General features: G+C 51.2%; 3 protein-coding genes across 5 annotated transcripts; 2 read left to right on the top strand and 1 right to left on the bottom strand.

Annotated features, from left to right (window-relative positions):
- The first annotated feature begins 57 nt into the window (after nt 1–57).
- Nucleotides 58–2,841, top strand: her8.2 (hairy-related 8.2). The gene is made up of 4 exons (XM_078107391.1): nt 58–1,439; nt 1,550–1,645; nt 1,758–1,836; nt 2,121–2,841. The coding sequence occupies exons 1-4, from the start codon at nt 1,377–1,379 to the stop codon at nt 2,465–2,467; spliced, it is 585 nt and encodes a 194-aa protein (XP_077963517.1). The 5' UTR covers nt 58–1,376; the 3' UTR covers nt 2,468–2,841.
- A 2,243-nt stretch (nt 2,842–5,084) lies between these two features.
- On the top strand, nt 5,085–7,527 carry her13 (hairy-related 13). 3 transcript variants are annotated; one of them, XM_078107386.1, is made up of 6 exons: nt 5,166–5,278; nt 5,356–5,512; nt 5,712–5,798; nt 5,923–6,004; nt 6,412–6,859; nt 6,970–7,527. In XM_078107386.1, exons 2-6 carry the CDS (start codon nt 5,426–5,428, stop codon nt 7,031–7,033), a joined length of 768 nt encoding a protein of 255 aa, XP_077963512.1. In that variant the 5' UTR covers nt 5,166–5,278; nt 5,356–5,425; the 3' UTR covers nt 7,034–7,527. The 3 variants fall into 3 exon arrangements, with proteins under 3 accessions (XP_040059439.1, XP_040059528.1, XP_077963512.1); XM_040203505.2 differs by having other exon boundaries at nt 5,085–5,512; XM_040203594.2 differs by having other exon boundaries at nt 5,100–5,512; nt 6,412–7,086.
- A 1,417-nt stretch (nt 7,528–8,944) lies between these two features.
- On the bottom strand, nt 8,945–20,876 carry LOC120834641 (period circadian protein homolog 2-like). The gene is made up of 22 exons (XM_040202771.2): nt 20,699–20,876; nt 18,200–18,580; nt 17,694–17,786; nt 17,125–17,279; nt 16,794–16,912; nt 16,352–16,553; nt 15,872–15,923; nt 15,536–15,678; nt 15,300–15,378; nt 15,017–15,123; nt 14,661–14,814; nt 14,475–14,583; nt 14,104–14,362; nt 13,588–13,711; nt 13,364–13,500; nt 13,082–13,279; nt 12,777–13,004; nt 11,677–12,683; nt 11,422–11,575; nt 11,148–11,298; nt 10,908–11,058; nt 8,945–10,791 (listed from the first exon to the last, which is right to left on the bottom strand). Exons 2-22 carry the CDS (start codon nt 18,493–18,495, stop codon nt 10,636–10,638), a joined length of 4,074 nt encoding a protein of 1,357 aa, XP_040058705.2. The 5' UTR covers nt 18,496–18,580; nt 20,699–20,876; the 3' UTR covers nt 8,945–10,635.
- Nucleotides 20,877–22,136: the final 1,260 nt, after the last annotated feature.

The following is a 22,136-nucleotide window of genomic DNA, read 5'->3' as shown; positions in this document are numbered from 1 at the left end:
AGACCAGACCTGAGGTGTTTATCTCCATAAATCATTGATCGGAGTCCATTCCTGCAGAAACGGAACACACCTGGATACACCAGCAGTCATCCGGTTTGGTCATATCCGACCCCCGCCTCCTCCCTCCTCCTGGGCCGTACTGCCCCACCAGCTCTGGAGGTTATTACGCTCTTCATGCTGATTAGGTTTGAATGAAAGGCGGCTTTTGTTTGGCTCTGGTTCCCACGGCCTGGCAGTCGCGTGTCTGTAAAACAGGGGCCCTCGCGCGCGCGCTTGAAGGGACCTAAAGGTGGGGTGGGGGTGGGGGTGTGGGTGGGGGTGGGGGTGGGGCGGGCTGGTCACTCTGACATCTGCTCGCTAACAGTTAAGAGCAGATGTCTGACATTAGAAAACACGCAGAGGGATCACAGCCTTCTGCGAGACGTGAGCGTTGTCCTTTTATTTTTTTATATCAGAAGTGTCTTTGCTTGGTCCGACTCTCCTGCTGCAGCCGACCCAGGAAAGGAGCGTTCGATCAAAGAAAGAAGAACATGAACAAATAACAGAATCAGAACAATAACATTGAACTGATGAGAAGTATTGGCAACTAAAACAGATACAGCAATACGAATGATCAACTAAATGTAATCATAAGCTTAAAAAACTAGAGCAAGTATGATCATATTGTGCATGTAATCAGGAGTGATATTAATACATTACACGTTATTGCTATACACCGAAATGACCTTTCCTGGATGGGATTCATTGTGTTTGCAGAGGAAGTGTGAACTAATCCCTTCCAGTAATTTGTGAAGCCTTTAACTTTTTTACCACGACTGTATCCTCCATACGGGCGGACCACCTTTCACGGGCTGAAATAAGAGTCATTTGTCGGCCTTTTTGTGTCTTCCTGTGAGCTTTTGAGAGACCTTTCCGCAGGTACACAGTGTAATGTTGCTGCTGAGAAGAATAGGGGGGGCTCCTCAAAGGGAAGCACTGTAACTGCACACTGTTGTGCATCGCTGGGAGGAGAGGACCTGTAGGTTTTTGGTTTGGGGGGGTGGGGTGGGGGGGCGTCGAGGGCCAGTGCGTGGTTTCAGGCTGGGACATCTGTCGCTTGTGAGTACCCCCCCTCCCCCTCTTTTTTCCTCCTCTAGGCCGGGTCTCTCGGCTACTGAATGGAGCCAGTGACCTGTCAGTCCTGACTGATGGGGACCCCGTGTGTGGGAAAGTCCCACGGCCGCAGAGCCGGGCGCATTCACATGCTAATTGCGCGCCGATAAAAAGGGGGCCGATCCGCGCCGAGGGCCCTAGAGAGACGCGCCGAGAGCTCCGGGTGGAGAGGAGGCGAAAAAAAGCGCGCACGGACACCCGGAGGCAGTGACATACAGAGAGCCATGACGGCTTCGTCCGTGGCGCACGGCGTGGGGAGACGCCCCGGTGCCAAGGAGGAGAGGAAGGTAATTCACACTCGGGTGTACCGTGGAACACCGCAGGGATCGTTAGGATCGTGCGCTCAGGTGCCTCTAACCGACCCCCCCCCTTCTTCTTCTTCTCCCCCTCCTTACAGCTGAGGAAGCCGCTCATTGAGAGGAAACGACGCGAGAGGATAAACAGCTGTTTGGATCAGCTGAAGGACACCGTGATCGCAGCGTTCAGACTCGATGTGAGTAGACCCCCCCGCCCGGGTCTGGGCCCCTCTGGGGAAGTAAACAACGAGTAAACAACGAGTAAACAAGCGGAGTTCACTTCTAAAAGGGCCGCCCGTCTCTCCATAGCAATCCAAACTGGAAAAAGCCGACATTCTGGAGATGACAGTGAAGCACCTGCAGAACATCCAGAGCATTGAACTCAACGGTGAGGACCACGCGTGTGCTGTGGATTGTGTGTGCTACGTGTTAACGTTATTATGTAATAATAATAACCGCTTCCATTCTTTGGCAAAATGTTATACAGAGCTAAATCTATATGGCTCAGTCCATTTCATGATATTATAGTTCCATAATTAATTCAGCAGCTATAAAGTTGATATCTCAGCAATATGTATATGTCTATGTACGTCGATATATCTTTAAATATAGACATACGTGTGGTTTAGTAAAATTGCGTTAAACTCCCCCCCTCCCCCTGTCCTCCCACAGAACCCACATTAGGCCTGGAGGTCCAGCAGAAATACAGCACGGGGTACATCCAGTGCGTGCACCAAGTGCACAACATGCTCCTCACCTGCGACTGGATGGACAAGAACCTGGGTTCCCGCCTGCTCAACCACCTGCTCAAGTCCCTGCCCAGGGCCACGGACGAGCGCCCCCTCCGGGCCTCGGCCGGGCGTGACGCCCCTCACCCCGGCACACCCCTCGGGGGAGGCCCCCTCGCTGGGAGGCAGCCCCAGAGGGAGGGTCCGACCTGTAATGTGGCCGCAGGCCAGGAGAGGCCAGCGCTCCGCGGCTGCCGCCTGGGGAGGCTGGAGATGTGGAGGCCCTGGTGACCTTGTTGGGTTATGTTGTTGTTGTTGTTGTTGTTGTTGCTAGGCCATCCTCTGCTATGTATCTTATAGATATGCTGCTCAGAAGACAAACCGCGGGGCAGTTCTGTTCCAGTGAATATTATTGTGTGCTTTAATGATTCTCTACAGACCTTTTCTCAGTACTTCCCTTCAGAAGTTGACTTCTCGTAGCCTGCATTGTAGAAGGCTCTTATTAATCTTTCTTGTATTTATTGTATTAACAGCTTTATTTATTTTAAACCATAAAGCAAGAATTTTGCTACTTAGACTTGCACTTGGCATAGATGTTTATGTCTTCCTCCTTTGCTGTTAACCTATTAATAATAATAATAAAACTGATTTTATATGAGATGTCACTCAGTCTGGTTCATTTACAGCTGCCGTAAAGAACAAACGTGTTATTTTTTACATTTAAACGGACAGTGAATTTAGGTCCTCTTTCCCCTTTTTCAACGTGTCATAATAGGAAAACAGAGGAAACGCGACTCTGTTCCCCAAGTCGTGGTGTGAAGCGCACAATAAATGGAATTCAGCCGTCATTCTTCCACTTATACAAAGATGCTGCCGTTTAATGTTTGGGTCTTTGTAAATGTTGGGTCAGGTTTTAAGGCTGTTATCTTCTGTTAAAAGGGTTAGTGCACCCAAATCATGAAGCAACATATTTTCTCACATACATCGGTTTTTCTGAAGTGCTGGTATAAAATTAAAAATTGTTTTCCACATTGCAGTGACTCACTTAAACACCTCCAGAGTACTTCTACATTTTGTTTCCAGAAAATTTAAATATGGAGCCCTACTTTTCCATGTAAAATACTCTATTTGGTTCATATATATATATATATATATATATATATATATATATATATATATATATATATATATATATATATATATATAGATCATACATCCTTTCATATGTATGTAATTTAGAAGACAAGAGGCCCATTATCTAGATTGCCCCAAATGAATAAGGGATGTGACAGCTGGGTTGTGTAGTTGTGTAGTTGTTGCTTCATTTGGTCTCAGTGGGGTTTGAAGGCATCCCACAAACGACGGAACGACGCACTAAAAGTGCTCGAATGGTCCGGCTCGTGATTCATCAGTTGGTTTTGAACAGTGCAGGCGTGCATATGGCGCTTTCTCCCGCTATTATTGCCGTTATGATTGACCGCCACATGGCGCTGCAGGCGGTGGGTCTGAAGAAAAGGGGGGAGGGGGGGGCAGGGTCCCTCAGCGGAGCTCACCAACAAAAGCGAGCCCAGACAGCTGCTCCCCTCCACAGTCCACACCATTAGAGATCTGGAACAGGGACCTGAGGCGTGGCGAGGTGCCAAAAAAAAAAACCTCCACTTGAAAAAGTCTGAAACCTGTCCTTCGTTTAGGGGACACTTTGTGGCCCTACTCGTGTTTGTTTGCTTACCGCGCGTAAACACCATTACACGTACCTGGAAGGTGGCACATGCGCATGCGGGCGTGGCCCTTGTTATTATGTGTGCACACAACTGCGCTATTGTGAGCGGGCTCATTTGCATGATAATGCCGTGTACAAAACGTGTATAATACAACGTGCGCAGAGGGTTGGGCGCTCTTACTGAACATAAACAAATACATGTGCGCGTAAAGGACTCAACTGCCAAAAATGTCCCGAGACCACAATAACCAGCACTAACTCCTGCGCCACGGCCCACTGGATTGCGGCGACGCAATCTGAATTGCTGTTCCACATACAGCACGTTTTAGCAGCGGACACAATCAAACAAGATATTAACCAACTGTCGCGTGCAGCAGAGCACGCAGCGTGGGAATGCATCTGCGCACAAATCAGAAGTCACCGAGCAAACGGAGAACAAACGAGGCGCAGGGGCAACACCTGTCGCTTTCTTTGGAGAAGGGCCCTTAATTCCCCCGGATGATTCAGTTTGGGGGCCGCCGCCGCCGCCAGCAGCGGCAGCAGCAGCAGCAGCAGCTGCCAACTGAAGGCATCGCGTTACATGCGAGAAAAAAAAAAAACACACAACAGAAGGAAAAAAAAAAAAAAAAAGTCTGCAGAGGATCGGACACGATCGCCGTGCAGAACGAGGAACGGGGTCGGGCGTTAAAAGGAGAGGGAGCAGTGGCACGTGCAGGAGGCTATATACATAAATATATATGTATATATACATAAAAAAATATAAATATATATAAATACATAAATATATATATATATATACATATATATACATATATATATATATATATATACATATATATACATATATATACATATATATATATATATATATACATATATATACATATATATATATATATACATATATATATATATATATATAAATATATATATATAATGTATATACATATTTATTTATATTGTATAGCTGTTAAATAACTATACAATTCTTATATCATATATTATAATTTGTGTTTATTGTTTGTACCGTGTCTGTACCACATGTCAAATTCGAGTCCGTTGCATTTAAATGTGATTCTGACTCGGATATTTTCATAATGGATTCACTGGAGTTTAAAAAAAAAACCGTGCGGTCGGTGCCGTGACACAGCAAACTGTATTTAAAGCCCGTCCAGCTCCTCGGGGTGCGGACCGGGGACAAAGGGGGCGGCCGCTCATTGGCTGCGGCCGTGTGCGCTCCGTCGCCCCGCCCCGCCCCCCCAGCGCGAAGCAGCCCGTCTCCATTCACATGTTAATTAGCCCCTATAAATACTAACAACAGCCCCTCAGCGGCGGCAGCGCGTCTCCCCAGGACTGCAGGACAAACACCGGGCGCGTCGCCTGTGAGTTTTTGTGGAAATCCTCCTGGTTTTTTTCTTCTCCTTTCTTTGGTTCTGTAACTGGTGCCGTTTGCCAGCAGCCGCGTTCACTGACGGAATAAAGCGAGGCAGCAGCGGGGGAGAAGCCACTGAAGCGGCGATCCGACCAACATGGCCCCCTCGGCTCGGCCCGGCGGCACCGGACTGGAGATGGAGGAAGAAGACTCGTACTACGGGATCCAGCGAGGGGACAGAAAGGTACACCGGCCCCTCCTTGGGCGCACCGGGCAAGTGACGCGCGCGGCCGCGCCGGTGACCGGCCGTCCGAGTGTCGCAATTGGACAGCGCGTGCGCTCTTTAACGGTTAACCGTCGCCGCGCGGCGAGACATAAACAACGGCGCTGTGTCCACGGGTGAGTTTCCGCGTCACTCACCGACTCCTCGTGTGTCCCCGCAGACCCGCAAACCGCTGGTGGAGAAGAAGAGGCGAGCTCGCATCAACGAGAGTCTGCAGGAGCTGCGGACCCTGCTGGTGGACACGGACGTGAGTGTGCACCGTCAGCTCACCTGCCCCCCCCCCCCCCCCCCCCCCCACACACACACACACATTGCATGCTGGGTTAGGATTTTGGGGGCCTGATTGCAGATTTGCTGGTTGTTCCCAACAGTTTCATTCCAAGATGGAAAACGCGGAGGTGCTGGAGATGACGGTGAAGAAGGTGGAGGATGTACTGAAGAGCCGAACCCAAGGTCTGCACGAGTCTCCACCGGCGCCCTTTAATACCAAGTACTAAGCAGCCGTAAGATCCCTGCCCATTGAGGGTTGCATCCTGAAGACTGGAATACTTTTGACAGCTTAAAGGTCAGGGGTCAATAACTTTGACGGATGAGGAGAGGAGATGTTTGTGATACGTTTAGCTACTTCAGGACTGGAAACCAATTGTGGGTGCACCAGTCACAAGTAGTGCGCACATGACAAGGAGCCTCGGGACGGTATCTTTGAATGCAGGAATCATAAGACAAAGAGACACCTCTGATTTCGTGGTATTTAAACAATTCGTTTGATCTGATTGCTCATGCGAGGCACCTTACTGAAGGTGACTGGACTCAACTGGAACATGGTCTCACAGTCTTTCCCTCCCTCCTTCCTTCCACAGAAACGGACGCACTGGGCCGAGAAGCCAGCGAGAGGTTCGCGGCGGGCTACATCCAGTGCATGCACGAGGTCCACACGTTCGTGTCCGGCTGTCCCGGCATCGACCCCACAGTGGCGGCGGAGCTCCTCAACCACCTCCTGGAGTGCATGCCCCTGAACGAGGACCACCTCCAGGACGTGCTGATGGACCTGATCACTGACACTTCCGGGAGCCCCGGCGGCGCCTGGCACGGGGGCGACGAGTCGATGTGCTCGAGCCCGGCCTCGCCCGGAGGAAGGAGCCTGTGCGGCGGCTCGTCCCCGTCCTCCAGCGCGTCCAGCGAGGACCTCTGCTCCGACCTGGACGAGACCGACAGCGAGCACAACCAGAGCTCCACCGAGGCCTCGGAGAACAGAGAGGCCCTGTGCATGCCCACCGGGACCTACCCCAGGTCCATGTGGAGACCCTGGTAGGTCTCTGGGGGGGGGGGGTTACGCCTGCAGACAACAGACCACATGGATTTTTTTCTGGATTCGCCACGTTGATGTTGAGTAATCAAACCTGCTCTGTGATACACAGGGTATCCTGGGGCCCGGGGACGTTCCGTGGAGGGGCCCAGGCTTTTCTCTTCTCCCACAACTGAATGAGGAAAGTTTAAATCCTGTCTTTGGCCTTCTAGGAAGACGTCCCCTCAGTGGTAAAGGTCGGAGTTTTCCTTTATCCCCTAAAAGGGGCCCTTCCTCTGAAGGCCCCCCCTCCCCCCGAGCTGTGGGTCCTGCTGAAAGTACAGGGTCATCTGTTGTGACTCTTCTTTCCACCTGAAGAGAGACGAAAACCTTCTCTCAACATTCACTTATAACCCAACAAAGGACAAACGAGGAGCGGCTCAAGTTCACACTCTGATTTTGTGCCAGTAACTCCGTGTAAATAGGATTTGTATGTGGAGAAAAGCTCTTTTAGAAACCCGAGAAGTTTGGCTAAGCCTCTGATTAATATAAATATTTCTATTATATTTCATGAAGGCCTGTAGTTTATCGGACCAGTAGTCTCGTTCAAAATGACCACTTTACGTTTGTGATGTTTAGAAATTAAAGTAAAATGTCTGAATTTTGCTTAATAAAATTATGTATTTGAAAAGCTTTTGCCTGATTGACTCGATGCTAAGAACTTGTATGAAAATGATACGGTTGATGGTCTTAAATTAGGACGAAAGACTAACATACTTTTTCACAATCTGTTCCAAGTGAAAGCTTGGATAAAAAAAAAACCCTTTTCTACACAAGATGACCCTTTGACCTTTGAACCCTACATGATTAATGGTCTTCTTTGGATAAAACAAACAGTAAGATCATAACCCTCACGTTATGGTCCCCTTCTCCCCGCGGGGGACGAGCCTGTGCGTGCGCGCGCGCGCACATGAAAGAGTCGCACCTCCACCAGCGTGTCGTCGCTCTCACCTCCGACACAATGTGCGCGCTCACAGAGGGCCGTTAGATCCGGTGCGGACCGGCTTCCAGCCCACTGACGAGCTCCTGAGACGCGACACGAAGCGAAAGAGAAACCACGTGAAGGGAAACGCAAAACCACGCAGAGCCGCTTCTGGCATCAACGCGACTTCGTGTCTGTTGTCAGACGATCCACGCGGTCCAGAAGGAATAAGGAACAGAGCCGGGGGGGTGGGGGTGGAGGTGGAGGTGGGTGGGGTTCACGCGCTGGACCTTTGGTGTGAACGTCGGAGGAGACACATTGAAATGGGAGCGGACGAGACACGCTGATCAAAGCCGTCCGACGGAGGAGCGTCAAAGCGCGCACAGCTGAAAGAGACACCACAAAGGGGACGAGCAGGCTCGGGTTCTTCAAAGGGACACGCACGCACACACACACACACACGCACGGTCTCCTGACGGACACTTGATCATCAAGAGACGCACGCAGGCTGGAGGAGGAAGTGACGGGACAGTGAGGAGAATGTGAACTACTTCACCTACGAGTCACACAATAAAGTGCAGGAAATACTGAAGTTTTATTGGCCCAGATTATATGAGCATGAACACTTTTTTATGCATATTTATATATTCAACAAGGATGCATATTTTACAACCCTCAGATACCTGATACGTTTCAGAAAATAATAACTACCGTAAAGGTTTGATTGTGTAACTGCAGGAGAGATCTTGAGGCTCACGTCCATGAGCATCCAACTGCCCCGAACGTCAGCACGGCCTGGAGAACTCGACAAAGACAGGCGACCGGCGGAGAACAGGACAGCAGGGAGCGCCGCTCAGCTGCGTGCTTTGTGAGCATGCTTATGAATTCTGCAGGTCAAAGGTCGAGGGGGGGGGGCGCAACAGTTGGCGTGAGAGGGATCCAACGGCGGAGGCGAGGCATATGGCGCTGAAACAAATCCCTGGGGGGGGGGGAAACGCCGTCACGCCTTTTGGGCTACATCACTTTCTTTTGGAGCGCCGGACAAATCGCAGTAAAGTAGTTTCTTTCCGCTCAGCGAATGATGTCCGACCCCCACACATTGAGCAGCAAGGAGAAGTCGCAGCACTTATATTTCTGTTCTTTTATTACGTTGTTTTTCATACAGTACAGTTGTTAACCACAGCACAGACTCGTACAGCGGCAGTGAAAGAAAATGCACACGACCAAACGCGACGTCACGTGCGAGTACCAGCAGCCCACCGCCGCGTAAACTCATCTGACGCTGGATTCTCAAGGCCCCGTGAGAAAGTGAGGCAACGTAAAGACATTCTCCGGCTTATCCTGTGCGTTCGGTCGGGCTTTTCCTGACAGACGAAAAAGAGACAAAGCGGTGGAGACGGGCGCCTGTCGTCTCCGTGCGTTTGTCCACAAACCGCCGGCAGGCTAAGGCCGAGACTCGCTGCACGTCACTCGGCGTCTTACGTATCGGACCGCCGGCCACAACCCCCCCACACGCGCACACACACAAGAAACAAATACAAAATGAATAGAAAAATACAGGAAAGGAAAAAACTTAAATAAGTCAAATGGTGAAAACAAACACTGCCGTTGAGATGCTCCGAGTCCGGTACGCGTTACATTCACGAGCCCCCCCTCAGTAGGTTCTCCCGTTGTTTACATCAAACTACATGTTTCCTTAATACTTCATGCCGGGGGGGGGGGCTGCATGGGGCCTGATGCGCGCACGTCACCGCTTCCGGCGTAACCCAGGTCTCTGCAGAGGGTTAATTAGGCCACCTGGTTGCCTTTTATGCTACAATTGAAATGCAGTTTGCCCCCCGCTGTGTTCCCCCCCCCGTAGTGCTGAATGCACCGCTTAAACTTCCCTTTCACAACACTGTCGTTGACCAACATCTAAGAAAATCCACACTGATTACTGGCTGCACAACGACAGAATCATAATCGTTTAACCCCTCTCACTTCACTCAGGTATCAGTTTCCTGCTGCTTCCATGGAACAGGAAGTACTCCAGCAGCTTCGTCATTGGCGATGACGCACACTTGTTCGTAGCACCTGTGGCGTTTTTAAGGTCTGCAGAGGCCGACAACACGTCGAGGTTATTCTGTGACTCCACGCCGGATTTGTCAAAGCGAGCTGTGGATCAAAGTGCTGAATATTTGGCTTTAGCTTCAAACAATCTATTCTAGATATATTATCCGGTAGAAAATAAATACGATGTCATTCTGTTGGCTGTGGAGTCGACGATGCAGAAGCTGTGGGGGGGTAAGAAAACTCTTCCGCGATACAAAAGTGGGGGCCGGGTCACATCGTCCACTGTGCACCGCAGGTATTACATACAAGAAGCAGGTTTCAGGGTCTTCAATGACACTATGTCGCAAACAAGAAAACACAAACATGAAAACAAATCGGTGTCAAATTGATTTGACATCTAATGTATTCATCAGATGTTTGTGACACAAACATTATGTATTAAATAGAATAAATACTGCTGCTGTTGCAGTGAAGCTCCACCTCTTTTAAAGAGACAATGAACAATAAAAATCATCTGGAGGAATAAAAAGTCATCAATGACCGGATCCTTTTCGGTGTGCGTGTGTGTGTGTGTGTGTGTGTGTGAGCTGGCAGAAGTGCTATACGAGTGTCAGGCTTACAGAAACCCTCATGAAGTGTTACTGCCCCCTCAGGGGGCAGATTGAGAACTGCACATCAGCAGCAGTCCCTCTGCACAACTAGCACACATGAACACACCAGCAGCACACAACCTGTGTGTGTGTGTGTGTGTGTGTGTGTGTGTGTTCAGGAGCCGGCGTCTGGTTGAGGTGGAGACGCCTCTGATTGGCTGTGGCCGGTTGGGCCCTCGCGGCTCAGCTCCTGGCCGAGCTCCCCCATGTCCATGTGTGGCAGGTTCTCCTCGACGGGGGCCGGCGCCGCGTCCTCGCAGTACACGCACTCCTGGAACACACACACAGCAGGCGGGACGTTAAACACACACAGATCGGACTCATCTCTCCGTGAATATGCGTGAATTAACTTTTGTTTCAGATGCACAGCGAGTGTGTGCTCCTGACCTTCACATCGATGGCAGCCGGCAGACCCCGCCCCCTCATCCAGGGGTGCTCCTCCACCAGCTCTCGCCGCTGGTCGAAGGAGAAGTGAGGCTGGCTCTTCTGCATCTGCCTCAGCCTCTCCTGGTCTTCTCGCAGAACCCTCCGAATGTCCCTGAAGGGCCACAAGAAACGAACATCTGTAATCAGTCACAAAGAAAGAGTGAAAAAAAAAGAAGCCCCCTGATGTTTGTGGTAACTTACCTGGGCGGCATCTGATACGTCATCATGACCTTCTCGTCAGCGTTGGCCATCACCAGCCAGAGGGGCTCCTGGAGGAGGTATTTGATGAAAGTCTCTCCGTCGGGTTCCAGGGAGTCCATGCTGCCGAAGTACTTGCTTGTGTTGCTGCTTCCTGTCCAGCGTTTCAGAGGGAAGCACATTTTTAGTATTTTGTGCATTTACAGTATAAAAGATATACCAATCGGAACCACCATTCAGTAGCTTACATCAAGGTTAAGTTCACATCTGGACTGACCTGTTCCGCTGCCAGAAGCTCCACCCGCTGAGCCCGACCCGGAGCCAGTGGAGTCGGAGGTGGCCGATCCGGTCGCGGAGCGGGAGTCCTCCTGCAGCAGGATGTCCAGCAAGTCGCAGGATGAGGAGTCGCTTTGAGCGCCGTCTCCGGGAGCCTGAAGCAAGAGGCGGCGGGCCGTCAGCTTCACGCGGACGGGTGGAGCGTCTGAGGTCGAGGACATGCATTCACTCGCCATCGCGACATTGTGACCCTCACCTGTTGGTGGTTCCCGGTCTCCCCCCCCGCTGCCGCAGCTGCCCCTGAGCGGGCGGCGCCGTCCTGCCGCTCCGCCGAGCGCTGCCCCTCCTCCATGCTCAGCAGATTTAGCTGCAGTGGCGAGCTGCACCGCGACTCAAACAGCGGCGGCGACGCGGTCGGCTCCCGCGCTCCCGGACCCGGCGTGGACGGGCGTGACGGCGCCGCCGCCTCTCTAAGCTCCGCCGTGGATGCGGGTGGCCCGCCGGCCAGGCTGCGAGGGGCCCGAGTCAAAAACTGGTTCTGCGGCGGGAAAGATGGCTGCGCAGCAAACGGCGGCTGAGGAGCGTAGGCTGCCTGAGGGAAAGAGTGGGGGGCACTGTAGGGGGTCAGGCCGGCTTGGAATGGCTGGGGGGCACTGAAGAGGGGGTGGGGGGTATAGGCGGTCTGCGCGGGGAACGGCGCCGTGTAGGGGGGCTGTGTTTGCACAGCGAAGGCCGGCTGCGGGGGCTGAGCGGCGTACGCGGGCTGCGTCTGGCTCTGCTCCGGGTAAAAGGCCGGCCTGGGAGCAGCCCCCAGCGGCCCAATGTGACCCAACTGTCCCATTTGGGTCAAGAGGTAATTGGGCAGCACCAGAGCCACCACGGGTGCGACAATGGGTGCAGCTAACGGAGCGGCGGCAGGCGGGGCTTGGCCGCTCGGTCCCTCTCCAAAGCCTGTGAAGGGGGAGGGGTCAGGACAGGGGGCATGAGCTGAGGCTGCAGGTGCGGGGGGGTAGAGCGGATAGGCGGGCACCGCGGCCGGGTAGGAGACGTTAAAACCCGACTGGGACGCCTCCGACGGGGACCACGAGGTCTGGTTGAGGCCCTGGAGGGGGGGCCCCGGCCTGCGGTCGGATGCAGCGCTGTCTGACGAGTCGGGATGCTTCACCCGCGGCTTCTTGGACTTCCTGTTTCGGCTGCCTCTCCTGGCGGTCGCCTCGGCCCTGGTGGCGCCCAGTTTGGTCGCACGCCGCAGCCCAGACGGTCCTGAGGTGAAGACGCGGAGGAGTCAAGAGGGTCGTTTCACCAGATGCGTTATGTCCACAATCTCCATTTTAGTCTGTACCGTTAAACGTGTACCTGCAGCGCTGGCCGGACCGCCCTGCTTGTGCAGGTGGGTGAAGCAGTCCTCCTGGAGGCTCCTGGCGTTGTGGAGGAAGGCCTGCTCCTCTTTCTGGGTGTGCGCGGCCAGCACCTGCTTGGTCAGTCCCAGACGCTTGTAGGCCTCCTCCTCCTGGCTGGTCGGGGACACCGCGCTGACCTGCAGCGCCGGGGGCGCGGGGCTCTCCGCCACGTCCTCCATAATCTCTGCAGGGACGAATCGGAGCCATGAGCGTCGGTGACAAGCGCTTTCGGGCCGCCGGCGTCCTTCGCGTGGCACTCACCAGACTCGGGCTGAGGCTTCTTGTCTCCCACGTGGACGATGGTGCTGCTGTAGCTGCACTGCGAGGTGACGGACACCACGCTCGCCGCCTTGCTGGGCGGCGCCAGCGGGCCTCCAGCCCCCCCGGGCGTCCCAGGCGGCGGCTTCTTGGGCGCTTTCGTGTTCGGCGGGCCCGGCTGTGCGTGCAGCGTTACAGACTCTGCGAGGGGAAACAGCAATGCTCCGTTAGCTTCAGTTGAGCAGGAGCACCGAAGAGAATAAACGATGCATGGCGTGCACGTGCCTTGGCTTGTGTCCCGAGACGCCTGCATGCAGTCCTCAGAGCCCTTCTTGTCGTCGTCCGAGTTGGAGGAGGTGGTGTTGTTGGAGAACTGGTACTTCCTCTTCGCTGTGATGGGGACGTTACAGCCTTCCAGGTACCTGAGAAACCAAAACAGGTTTGATCAGAGGTGCACGGTTCACACACACACACACACACACACACACACACACACCGCTGAGTCTTACCTGATGACGCTGTCGAGGCAGCTGATCTGCTGGTAGGAGCAGACAGTCTGGTCCTCCACGCTGGCTGCAGTACTGTCTCTGACCTGCAGAGGCGGCGCAGAGTCTTTCAGGCGCATCGTTAGAGCTGCGAAAACAAAGACAGGAAGGTAAACACACGTAAAAGAATGCAAACATACTGTCTTTATTTTTACTTCACTTTTCGTCACACTCGACTGGCGCAAAAATAACTTCTTCCCTTTAATTACCGCACATTTATAATAATAGCAGATCCCTCTGATTATTTTGTTTTAAAGAATCAGATCTTCTTTTGCGTTCTATGTCAATTCACAAAATGTGCATTATTATTATTATTACTACTATTATGTGCACTATTTCTACCAATGTCATAAAGCCCTCTGAGACAAATAATTGAATAATAATAATTAATAATTCAATTCAGTGTGATCTGCCCCTTCAGCCTCCTGGCTGACACCGTTTCATAAACCGATCAGTTTAGTGATATGAATCTAAACTCACTGTCAGCGCTCCTCCTCTGCTCAGGCTTGGATGGCGACGGCGGGAGAGGCGGGGAGCGCGGGCCCCCCTGGGAGTCCTGGTTCTTCAGCATGTGGAACCCTTTACAGATCTCCTGGAAGGTCCTGGGAGGCTTGGCCTTGTTGGCCTTGTTGGCCTCCTCCGCCGTGGTCGCGTTGCTCTCGCTGGACGAGCTGATGCTCACCAGCGGCTCGCGGGAAGCGTTGCTGCCGTAACCGCTGGAGCCCAAGTGGTGGACCGGCTACAGAGAGAGACGAGTGTTTGTAAAAACGGACAAACCGCTTCTACGTAAACGTGTATTTGAGTGAGCGTCTAGTGTGTGCGTGTGTGTGTGTGTGTGTGTACACACATACTTGGAGAAGCAGCCTGTGGATCTTTTCACTCATTTCCTGGATGTCGGAGTCCACGATCTTCCCCCCGTGAAAAGCCGGCGCTGCAAAAACATCTTCATTCACGGGACCCCTGAAGGACACCAGCAACGTTTAAGCTGACGCTCAATCCCCACAGCGTAGCTGGTGGAACATTTCGGGCGCACTCACATGCGGACTTTGTGCCTGCCGATGACGAAGGAGACCTTGCGGCTCCAGGGGTTGACGAAGCTGGACCAGCTGGTGTCGATGGTGACGTACTCGCCGTTCCTGGCGCAGAAGCGGACGGAGGAGTGATCGAAGGGCTGCCCGACGTACTGCAGAACTGTCGGCAGCAGAAGGACGAGTGTGTGTGTGAGTGACGGCTGAGTAAAAGAGAACAGTTTAAAGCAACAAGCAAACTATTGGATTACTTTTATCAAGAGGTTACTGGATTCTTATCGTGTTTCTTGCTCTTTCTAATAATAGTAGTAATAATCCTGTAGTGACTTCCGGCCATCACTGCTCTTCCCTTGATGACCACTTACTTTTCCGATGCACAGCCAGCATCAAGGGGCGGTCGCTTGGGTGCAGATTGAGCAGCACGGGGGTCCCGATCAGGTCCTGAGGCAGGTAACCCAGCAATGGAACAGCCCTGATGGAACAGCAACATGTTAATATCAGTTACATGCATTTTGTGTGTGCGCGCGTGTGTGTGTGTGTGTGTGTGTGTGTGTGTGTGTGTGTGTGTGTGTGTGTGTGTGTGTGTGTGTGTGTGTGTGTGTGTGTGTGTGTGTTCAGTGTGTGTGTGGGGAGGCTCCGTCCGCTCACCTCTCATCCACATCCTGGAACACACAGTTTGGTGTGTGTGTGGTGGTAAAGATGCGCTTGTCAGAGGGGATTCTGGGTGCTGTGGAAGAAAAAGCTAAAAAGATGAGAGGGACAAATAAGCAGATGGCGAAGAGTAAACGCGCAGAGCAGCTCGCTTGCAGCTCGCTTGCAGCTCGCTTGCAGCTGCCTTATTAAAGGTCTGTAGCGTCAATCAGAACACACAGAAGGAGCCTCACCCTCGTAAGCAGAGTGCACCCGCTCGGCCAGCAGGAGGCAGCAGAACTGTTCCTCCCCCAGCTCAGCATCCTGGACTTTCATCAGGTAGGGAGTCATGCGGAAAGGGTAGTACTGCAGGTGTCCAGCACGCTCCTTTCCACCACTAAAAGAAGGATTTTGAAGCATATATATGAGATCTTGTAATGAACCGTAGCTGTAATACTCCATCTGGCCACTAGATGAAGACACAGTGTAAGAGCTCTCAGCTGCTGAATATCCCCCACGTCCTCCCCCCCGCTGACTCAGTGCTCCTTTGAGGATGAAACGATGGATCAGACACGGCGGCTGCCCCTCACCTGATGCGGCAGAAGAAGGATTTCTCCTGCATGCACTTCGTGGGAGACGAATCTGAAGAAGAGACGGTGAGATAAAAATAGATCTCATATATATATATATATACACCAAATCAACTACAGTAGTTTAAAGGGGACAGACAATGGAAAAGCAGTAAAGGGACAACCAGATAGAAAAGGTGATGAGAATTTGATCTTTGAGCTTTACATCTGTTTTCTTTGCGTTTCTAATTCTCAGCTCCTGACTGAGCCAATATGCAATTATGCATCCAGCATCCACGTGGCAGGTGTGAGTGAGCGGGCGTGCATTCATTAAATATGTGCTATGTGTGTATGAGCACGTGAAGGTCGTCTCCACGTGTCCTTTGGGGTTTGTGGTCCATGTCGGCCCAGTTACGCACCACTATTGACCTTACTGGTTGGGATGGAGTGGGAGCGGGGGGGGGGGGTTCAGTTTGCATGGCGACAGCTCTGGGCGGCTACCTGCTCCGGTGCACATGCTCCAGGAGGGCAGGCGGTACGGCGCGGTGAAGCTGTAGAACACGCTGACGTCCTGCGGCGTCAGGAACTCCACGAACGTGGCGTTTTTAAACACCTGCCGCTTGCAGTTCAAGATGGAGGCCGCCTGCTCCGAGATGTAAACTATTTTCCCCGTGACGAGCGAGACGGCTACGGCGAAAACATCCTGCGGACAAAAAGATTCAACAAAAAGAATAGACGGAAGAGAGTCGGTTGGTTATCCGTCGCTTTTATTACAGAGGTGTATCCTCTAGGACTGCGTGTGTTGTCGAGACAAACGGAAGCCGACTGGTTTAATCAGATTACATCAAATCTCAGTTTTTCCGAGCGCTTCTTGCGCAACAAAAATCATATTACGACGCAACTTTTAACGCCACACCCACGTTGTGATGGAACAGGCACTTACATTGTTTTTAAGGGTGTATTCAGAGGTGATGCTGTTGATTTCCTGGATGGTGTAGGATGAGACGTCAAACCCCGGCGGCTGGCTGCTGATCTTCAGCATTTGATAGTACTCCTCATTAGCTGGAAGTAGAAATGTGTGAATATTACTCTCATAAACATCATTTTTTGGGGGGGGCAGTCACAACAACAAGTTTGGAGAATATGATTCAGAATTTATAACATGTGAAACTATTTAAGACAAATATCTCTTTGTTTGCATACGTAACAGTAGCTGAAGTACACAAACTACAACGTGAACCAAAGAGAGGCAGAGGAGAGCTGCTTTGTCTCACCTTTCACCTGTTTGACACAGCGCAGCGCGTATTTCAGCGCGTTCACCGTGCTGGGTTTCCCTTTGCTCCGCTTCTCCGCCGGCTGCTGCATCTTCAGCTCCTTGAGCGTCTTGAAAAGCTCCTTCTGTGTCCTAGCTTTGGCCGACAGCTCGCTGCTGCAGGGCGAACATGAGACGGATACACGCGTGTCAACATGACCGGTTCTCACCCCGAGAAGCTTGTCAGCAGGGGGGGGGGGGGGTAAAGCAATGGGATGCATGCTTCTAAAAGCTCATTTCACTGGGAGGGATGAATAAATAAGTGAACCACTAGTCAGAGTGAGAGTTCTACAGAGCCAGTGAAGAGAAAAGCTCAGCTGAACGATCCGCGGCGTGTTTTGAGAGAAGGATCCAATCAAATGAGACTTTGGGGCGACCAGCAGGCAAACAAGAGCTTTAAAAGCCGCCTGATCTTTCTTGAATTTGCTTTAAATCTGTTTCACGGCAACGAACCGAAGCAAAAAGATGCTTCAACCTTTTCGCTTGACTGGGAGTAAAAGAAAGACAGAAGGATGAAGGAGGCTGATTCACCTGCAGCCGCTGGTGGACGGGTTGTCCTGCTCGCAGCTCACCAGGCTGAAGGCGTTGGAGCTGCTCGGCGGCGACGAGCTGTGAGAGTTTGAGCTGCGGCCACAAACGACATGTTACTGGACGGAGCAACAAAGCCTGTTAAAACCGACGACTCGTCATCAGTACAAACAGCAGCTGTTCCTGGATCTGGAAAATGTGTCTCTTTAGAATTATTTTTGCTGTTACAATGCTACAATGAACCAAATGTATCTACAGGAAGGCCTCGAAATCACCACGATTTCTACTGTATTTCATGTAGGAGGGGCTTATTTGCCCACAACATTGTGGGAATAAAAAGAAGGAAATAAAAAGTATTTTCTGGATGAAATTGTTCTTTCCTCCGTCTGAAGCTGCTGGACTGCAACAGTGACTCACGCCAGAAAACGACCCGCGTGTTACGTTTAATCGACCTCATTTCCGTGGCCTACATGGGCCGCGCTGTTTATTCTCTTCATATCGGCCCTCACCTCTTGTTGCTCCCCGAGGACTCCTGGAGGCCGGAGTCCTTGCCGTTGCCGCTCGAGCCGCCTACAGACCCGTTGCCGTGGGACTCCATGTCCACGTCCTCGGGAAGCGGGCGAGGCCGCTTCCTCTCCCCCCGGCTGCCGTCGCTCCCACCGGAGCCTGATCCCAACTCGGCCTTTTGGTGACAGTTGGCCGCGCGGTGGCGTTGGGCGCCGGCGCCGCGGGGGAAGCCTCCCTTTCCCTCAAGCCCCTCCAGGGCCGAGAACAGGATCTGCTCAGGTTCACTTTCCTCCGACATGGCGCCGACCAGGAGGCCGAAGATGGGCGATTACGTTACGCCAAGGAGCTCATGCCACCAGCAGGTAAAAGGAGTTGCTGCCTGTCTGAAAACAAAAACGCAGGGGAAGACACTCAGCAAAGCCGTCTCCAGGTGGACCGAACCCTCCGTGTTTGATCCGCTTCAAGCTTCCACCGTTTAAAAAACTGCGTCCGTAGAGCTGAAACAGGGAACGCACACACAGAGACCCTCCGCCTCGCACAAACCTTCAGGACTGATGGCAATAAAAGCCTTGGAAACCATTCCTGCTCTTGCAGTCGTCTCCCGTAGCAACCGCCTACAGAGGAGGAGAAACCGACAACTAATCTCCTTTCACATACAACAACATTATGATGATCGGCGAGGACGCACAAAAAGATCAAGTGAACAGAGCCTTGCGTAACAAAGTGCAGCTGAATCGACAAAAAGCCTCACGTAGCGTTTTGGCCACGTTCAATGATGTCAACTCAAATTAAGATTAACAACCGGCAAAGCAAACCGGCAAAGCAACGTGAGCATCCACAGGGTCCATAACGGCGTCCGTCTGGCTAAACTCACTCACTTAAATAAGACGTTCCTCATCCCCCTCCGCTGCAGACCAGCAGCGGTTGGAGACAGGAATGGGAAAGCCTCACCCACACAGCCAGTGCCACCTTCCAGAAAATGACCCAGTTCAGCCCAGACGGGGGCCGGCCTCCCATTGGCCGCTGCCAACCACCCATCGGGAGAGAGCGAGTGAGTGACAACAGGTCAGAGCGTCAGGAGGGCACCCGGGGCTGAACACGGGTCAGAATTACGTACATCTAACACACACGTCATAACGCTGACGTGTAGCACTAACAAATCCTGAACTGAACACGACGGGGCCTCCAGCGAGAGAAATATTCAAACCTCCGTAACTTGTGCCAACAGCCATGAAGTGAGGTTGTGTTTCTTTGTAAAAACACAGCAGAGCAGTGACATAACGGGCGTGAACTTCCTGCAGCTGGATCTCGCTCTGTGATCTGCCCAACACAGTGGCACAGATCTCCGGCGTTACACAACCACGCTGCCCCGGTCACACGGATTAGGCTTCGGATGCCGCACAAAGACGCGGCAGCCTCGTTTCACAAAGCAGCAACGCGCTTTCCTCTCGTATCCGGCTACACCGCCTCCGTCAGTGCATGTGTGGGGGACATTTGAGACGTGAATTACACAAGCATTTAAAAATAAGGTTAGATAAAATAATGTTAAAAGGTCAGGAGACTGGATTTTAACTCCTCTTTTGTCGATGACACAATCCAGTTATTAACAGGGCAAAACGTTCGTCCGTGTTATCTGAAGAGGATGAATGCAGTAACGTCTGAGAGACCTCATGGCCTTGTCCTCTATTTCATTACATGGGCATAGCGGTGAGTTACATCACGGTTACCGCATGCATCTCATGCCTTATGTTTATGAATCGGGTACATGGTAAAGCTGCCCACTGCTCCCAGATATCCAGAGGATGGGTCAAAGGTTAAATGTCACGTATGTACCTGTATGCATGTGGCAAGTTTGAGTTTGACCCCGTTCAACAACCATGACGACGAGAATGAGTAAAATGCAGTGTGTTTGTTTGCAGATGGAACCAAGGCACCACGAAATGAGCATTATCGTGTTACTCTTCTTATAATTATCTAACGGATAGTGTAGCATCGACATCCAGATTGTAATCTATTGTAAATCTATTAGTTAATAACAGGTCACTCCGATGTCTACAGCAGAGTGGGATTTGCAGTGTGTGCAGTTAATGTCTCGACAAGCACTGATCAAGTGGTAATAGTAGTATTAAGATCATATTACGATATATTAAAAAAGTGCTAGAGGTAAAGTGGAATAGGACCAAACACTCCCTCCCGCATCCAGCTCCACTGACCCGCTTATTCAGCATCACACACGCTGACCTGCGAGCCGTAAAAGCACCGTTCAAAACGCATCGTTATTGGCCGCACAGGGGCGCATTTCACAAGGGCCCGCGTCCTTCTTTCGCTCGGAGCGAGCACAAGGTGACGTTGCTTTGTATGTTTTAAAAGTAAAGTGGAGCGAGCCGCCGCCCGCGCATGCGCACGTCCTTTGTAGTTAACGTCACGTAACGCATTTTCCAAGCTGGACTATTCATTGATTCTGCTACAACCAACAGGTGGAAAAACCAACACAAACCAACCTGTGCCGCCGTGACGATGAATGGAACCCGCCTCCGTGGTTGTCCTCGGTGTCGAGTGGAAGAGAAGCCCGACCGGCGAGTACGACATTCGGTTAAAAAGCTCCGGCATTCCTCGAAGGCAGACGGTGCTCGGTCGATTTGACACAACGGCTCCTCCTCCTCTGGCCCCGCCCCCGGCACCGGCCAACTGACCAATCGGCACTCGGCCTGAATTGAGACAACGCCCCTTGCGTTTCCCGATTGGCCGCAAAGGTTTCCATGGGGAAAGATGACGGAATTGTAAAAGTGGCCGTTGATTGGTCTCTAGCGCTGTCGATCAATTTTATATAAACAACCCCTCCACAGCACGTGGAATCCCATGCCGATCTGGGTAGTGCAGCGTGAGAAGATTTTATCTGTATCTGGGTCGAAAAATGTTTTAAACAATTAAAATACGTTGATTCTAAAAGTGTCATCGAAAAAAAAGTCAAAATATTAGGTCGAAAATTATTCTGGAAAAAAAAAAAGTGTCAAAAGGTGAGGTGGAAAAATGTCATGGGGGGAAAAATAAAGAAATGTCAAAATGTGGTTTTGAAAAACGTTAAAATACGTTGCATCTAAAAATGTCAACGAATATTAATTCAAAATATTTTGTAGAAAAAGTCAAAATCTAAGTTAAAAAAGTACAGATGGATACATACATTAAATTAAAAGAAAGCGAAAATTAGATGATTAGATTCAACTTTGTCATCGCAGAGTACTGAGGCAACGAAATGCAGTTTAGCATCCAACCAGAAGTGCAAAATAGCAAAAAAGTGTAGTGTGAGTATGTGCATATGTAAAGTGTAATAAGTGAATAAATAGATATGTACAGTAAGAAATAGATATGCAATATGAACAGTAAGAAATGGATATGCAATATGAACAGTAATTGGGACATGAATAGCAGCAATTGAGGTAAGAAGTGTAGGTATGATATAAGTATTAGTGGTGGTAATAAGAAAGATGAAGTGAAAGCGGTATTATGAGGAAAATGTCAAAATATCAAATGTCGGAAAAGGTTTTAAAAAAATACCTAAAATGGGCCGTGGAACAGCTGAAGAAAGCGGGCGGGCATGAAATGTGTGAAACCTGTGTAATTGGTTACTTTTCATGTACAATTTATATCCCTTGTTCACATCCTCCACACCGGATATCTGCCGCTGTGTGTGCACGCCACTATGACCAATCCTTCTGATGGATTATTGAATTACACAACGGGCAGCGAACAACATACATAACACTTCATTCCCTTCAGGAAATAGAGAGCGAACAAATGATGGCCTCTGAAGGCCGAGGCTTTGTTGCCGTTCCCCAGGACGGACAGACAAGAGTTGTGAGTCGGACAAAAACGGCACTGTTGTACGATTGAGGTGATCGACGAGTCGCAAAGGAACAAGACCCTCCCTCCCTTTTCTCA

This window comes from Gasterosteus aculeatus, chromosome 1 (genome assembly GCF_964276395.1).
Source record: "Gasterosteus aculeatus chromosome 1, fGasAcu3.hap1.1, whole genome shotgun sequence".
NCBI lineage: Eukaryota > Metazoa > Chordata > Actinopteri > Perciformes > Gasterosteidae > Gasterosteus > Gasterosteus aculeatus.
Note: the sequence above shows the minus strand (reverse complement) of the source record. Positions and strands in the feature narration are given on the sequence as shown.

Bases quoted from the DNA above. Each gene is read 5' to 3' on its own strand.
- her13 (XM_040203505.2), top strand. From the start codon at position 5,426: ATGGCCCCCTCGGCTCGGCCCGGCGGCACCGGACTGGAGATGGAGGAA. The intron at 6,005-6,411 runs GTCTGCACGAGT...TTCCTTCCACAG, and splicing joins ACTGAAGAGCCGAACCCAAG to AAACGGACGCACTGGGCCGA. The intron at 6,860-6,969 runs GTAGGTCTCTGG...TGTGATACACAG, and splicing joins AGGTCCATGTGGAGACCCTG to GGTATCCTGGGGCCCGGGGA.
- her8.2 (XM_078107391.1), top strand. From the start codon at position 1,377: ATGACGGCTTCGTCCGTGGCGCACGGCGTGGGGAGACGCCCCGGTGCC. The intron at 1,646-1,757 runs GTGAGTAGACCC...GTCTCTCCATAG, and splicing joins TCGCAGCGTTCAGACTCGAT to CAATCCAAACTGGAAAAAGC. The intron at 1,837-2,120 runs GTGAGGACCACG...GTCCTCCCACAG, and splicing joins CCAGAGCATTGAACTCAACG to AACCCACATTAGGCCTGGAG.
- LOC120834641 (XM_040202771.2), bottom strand. From the start codon at position 18,495: ATGTCGGAGGAAAGTGAACCTGAGCAGATCCTGTTCTCGGCCCTGGAG. The intron at 14,584-14,660 runs GTGAGTGCGCCC...GGTGTCCTTCAG, and splicing joins GGCAGGCACAAAGTCCGCAT to GGGTCCCGTGAATGAAGATG. The intron at 11,299-11,421 runs GTCAGTCCAGAT...AACGCTGGACAG, and splicing joins AGCTTCTGGCAGCGGAACAG to GAAGCAGCAACACAAGCAAG.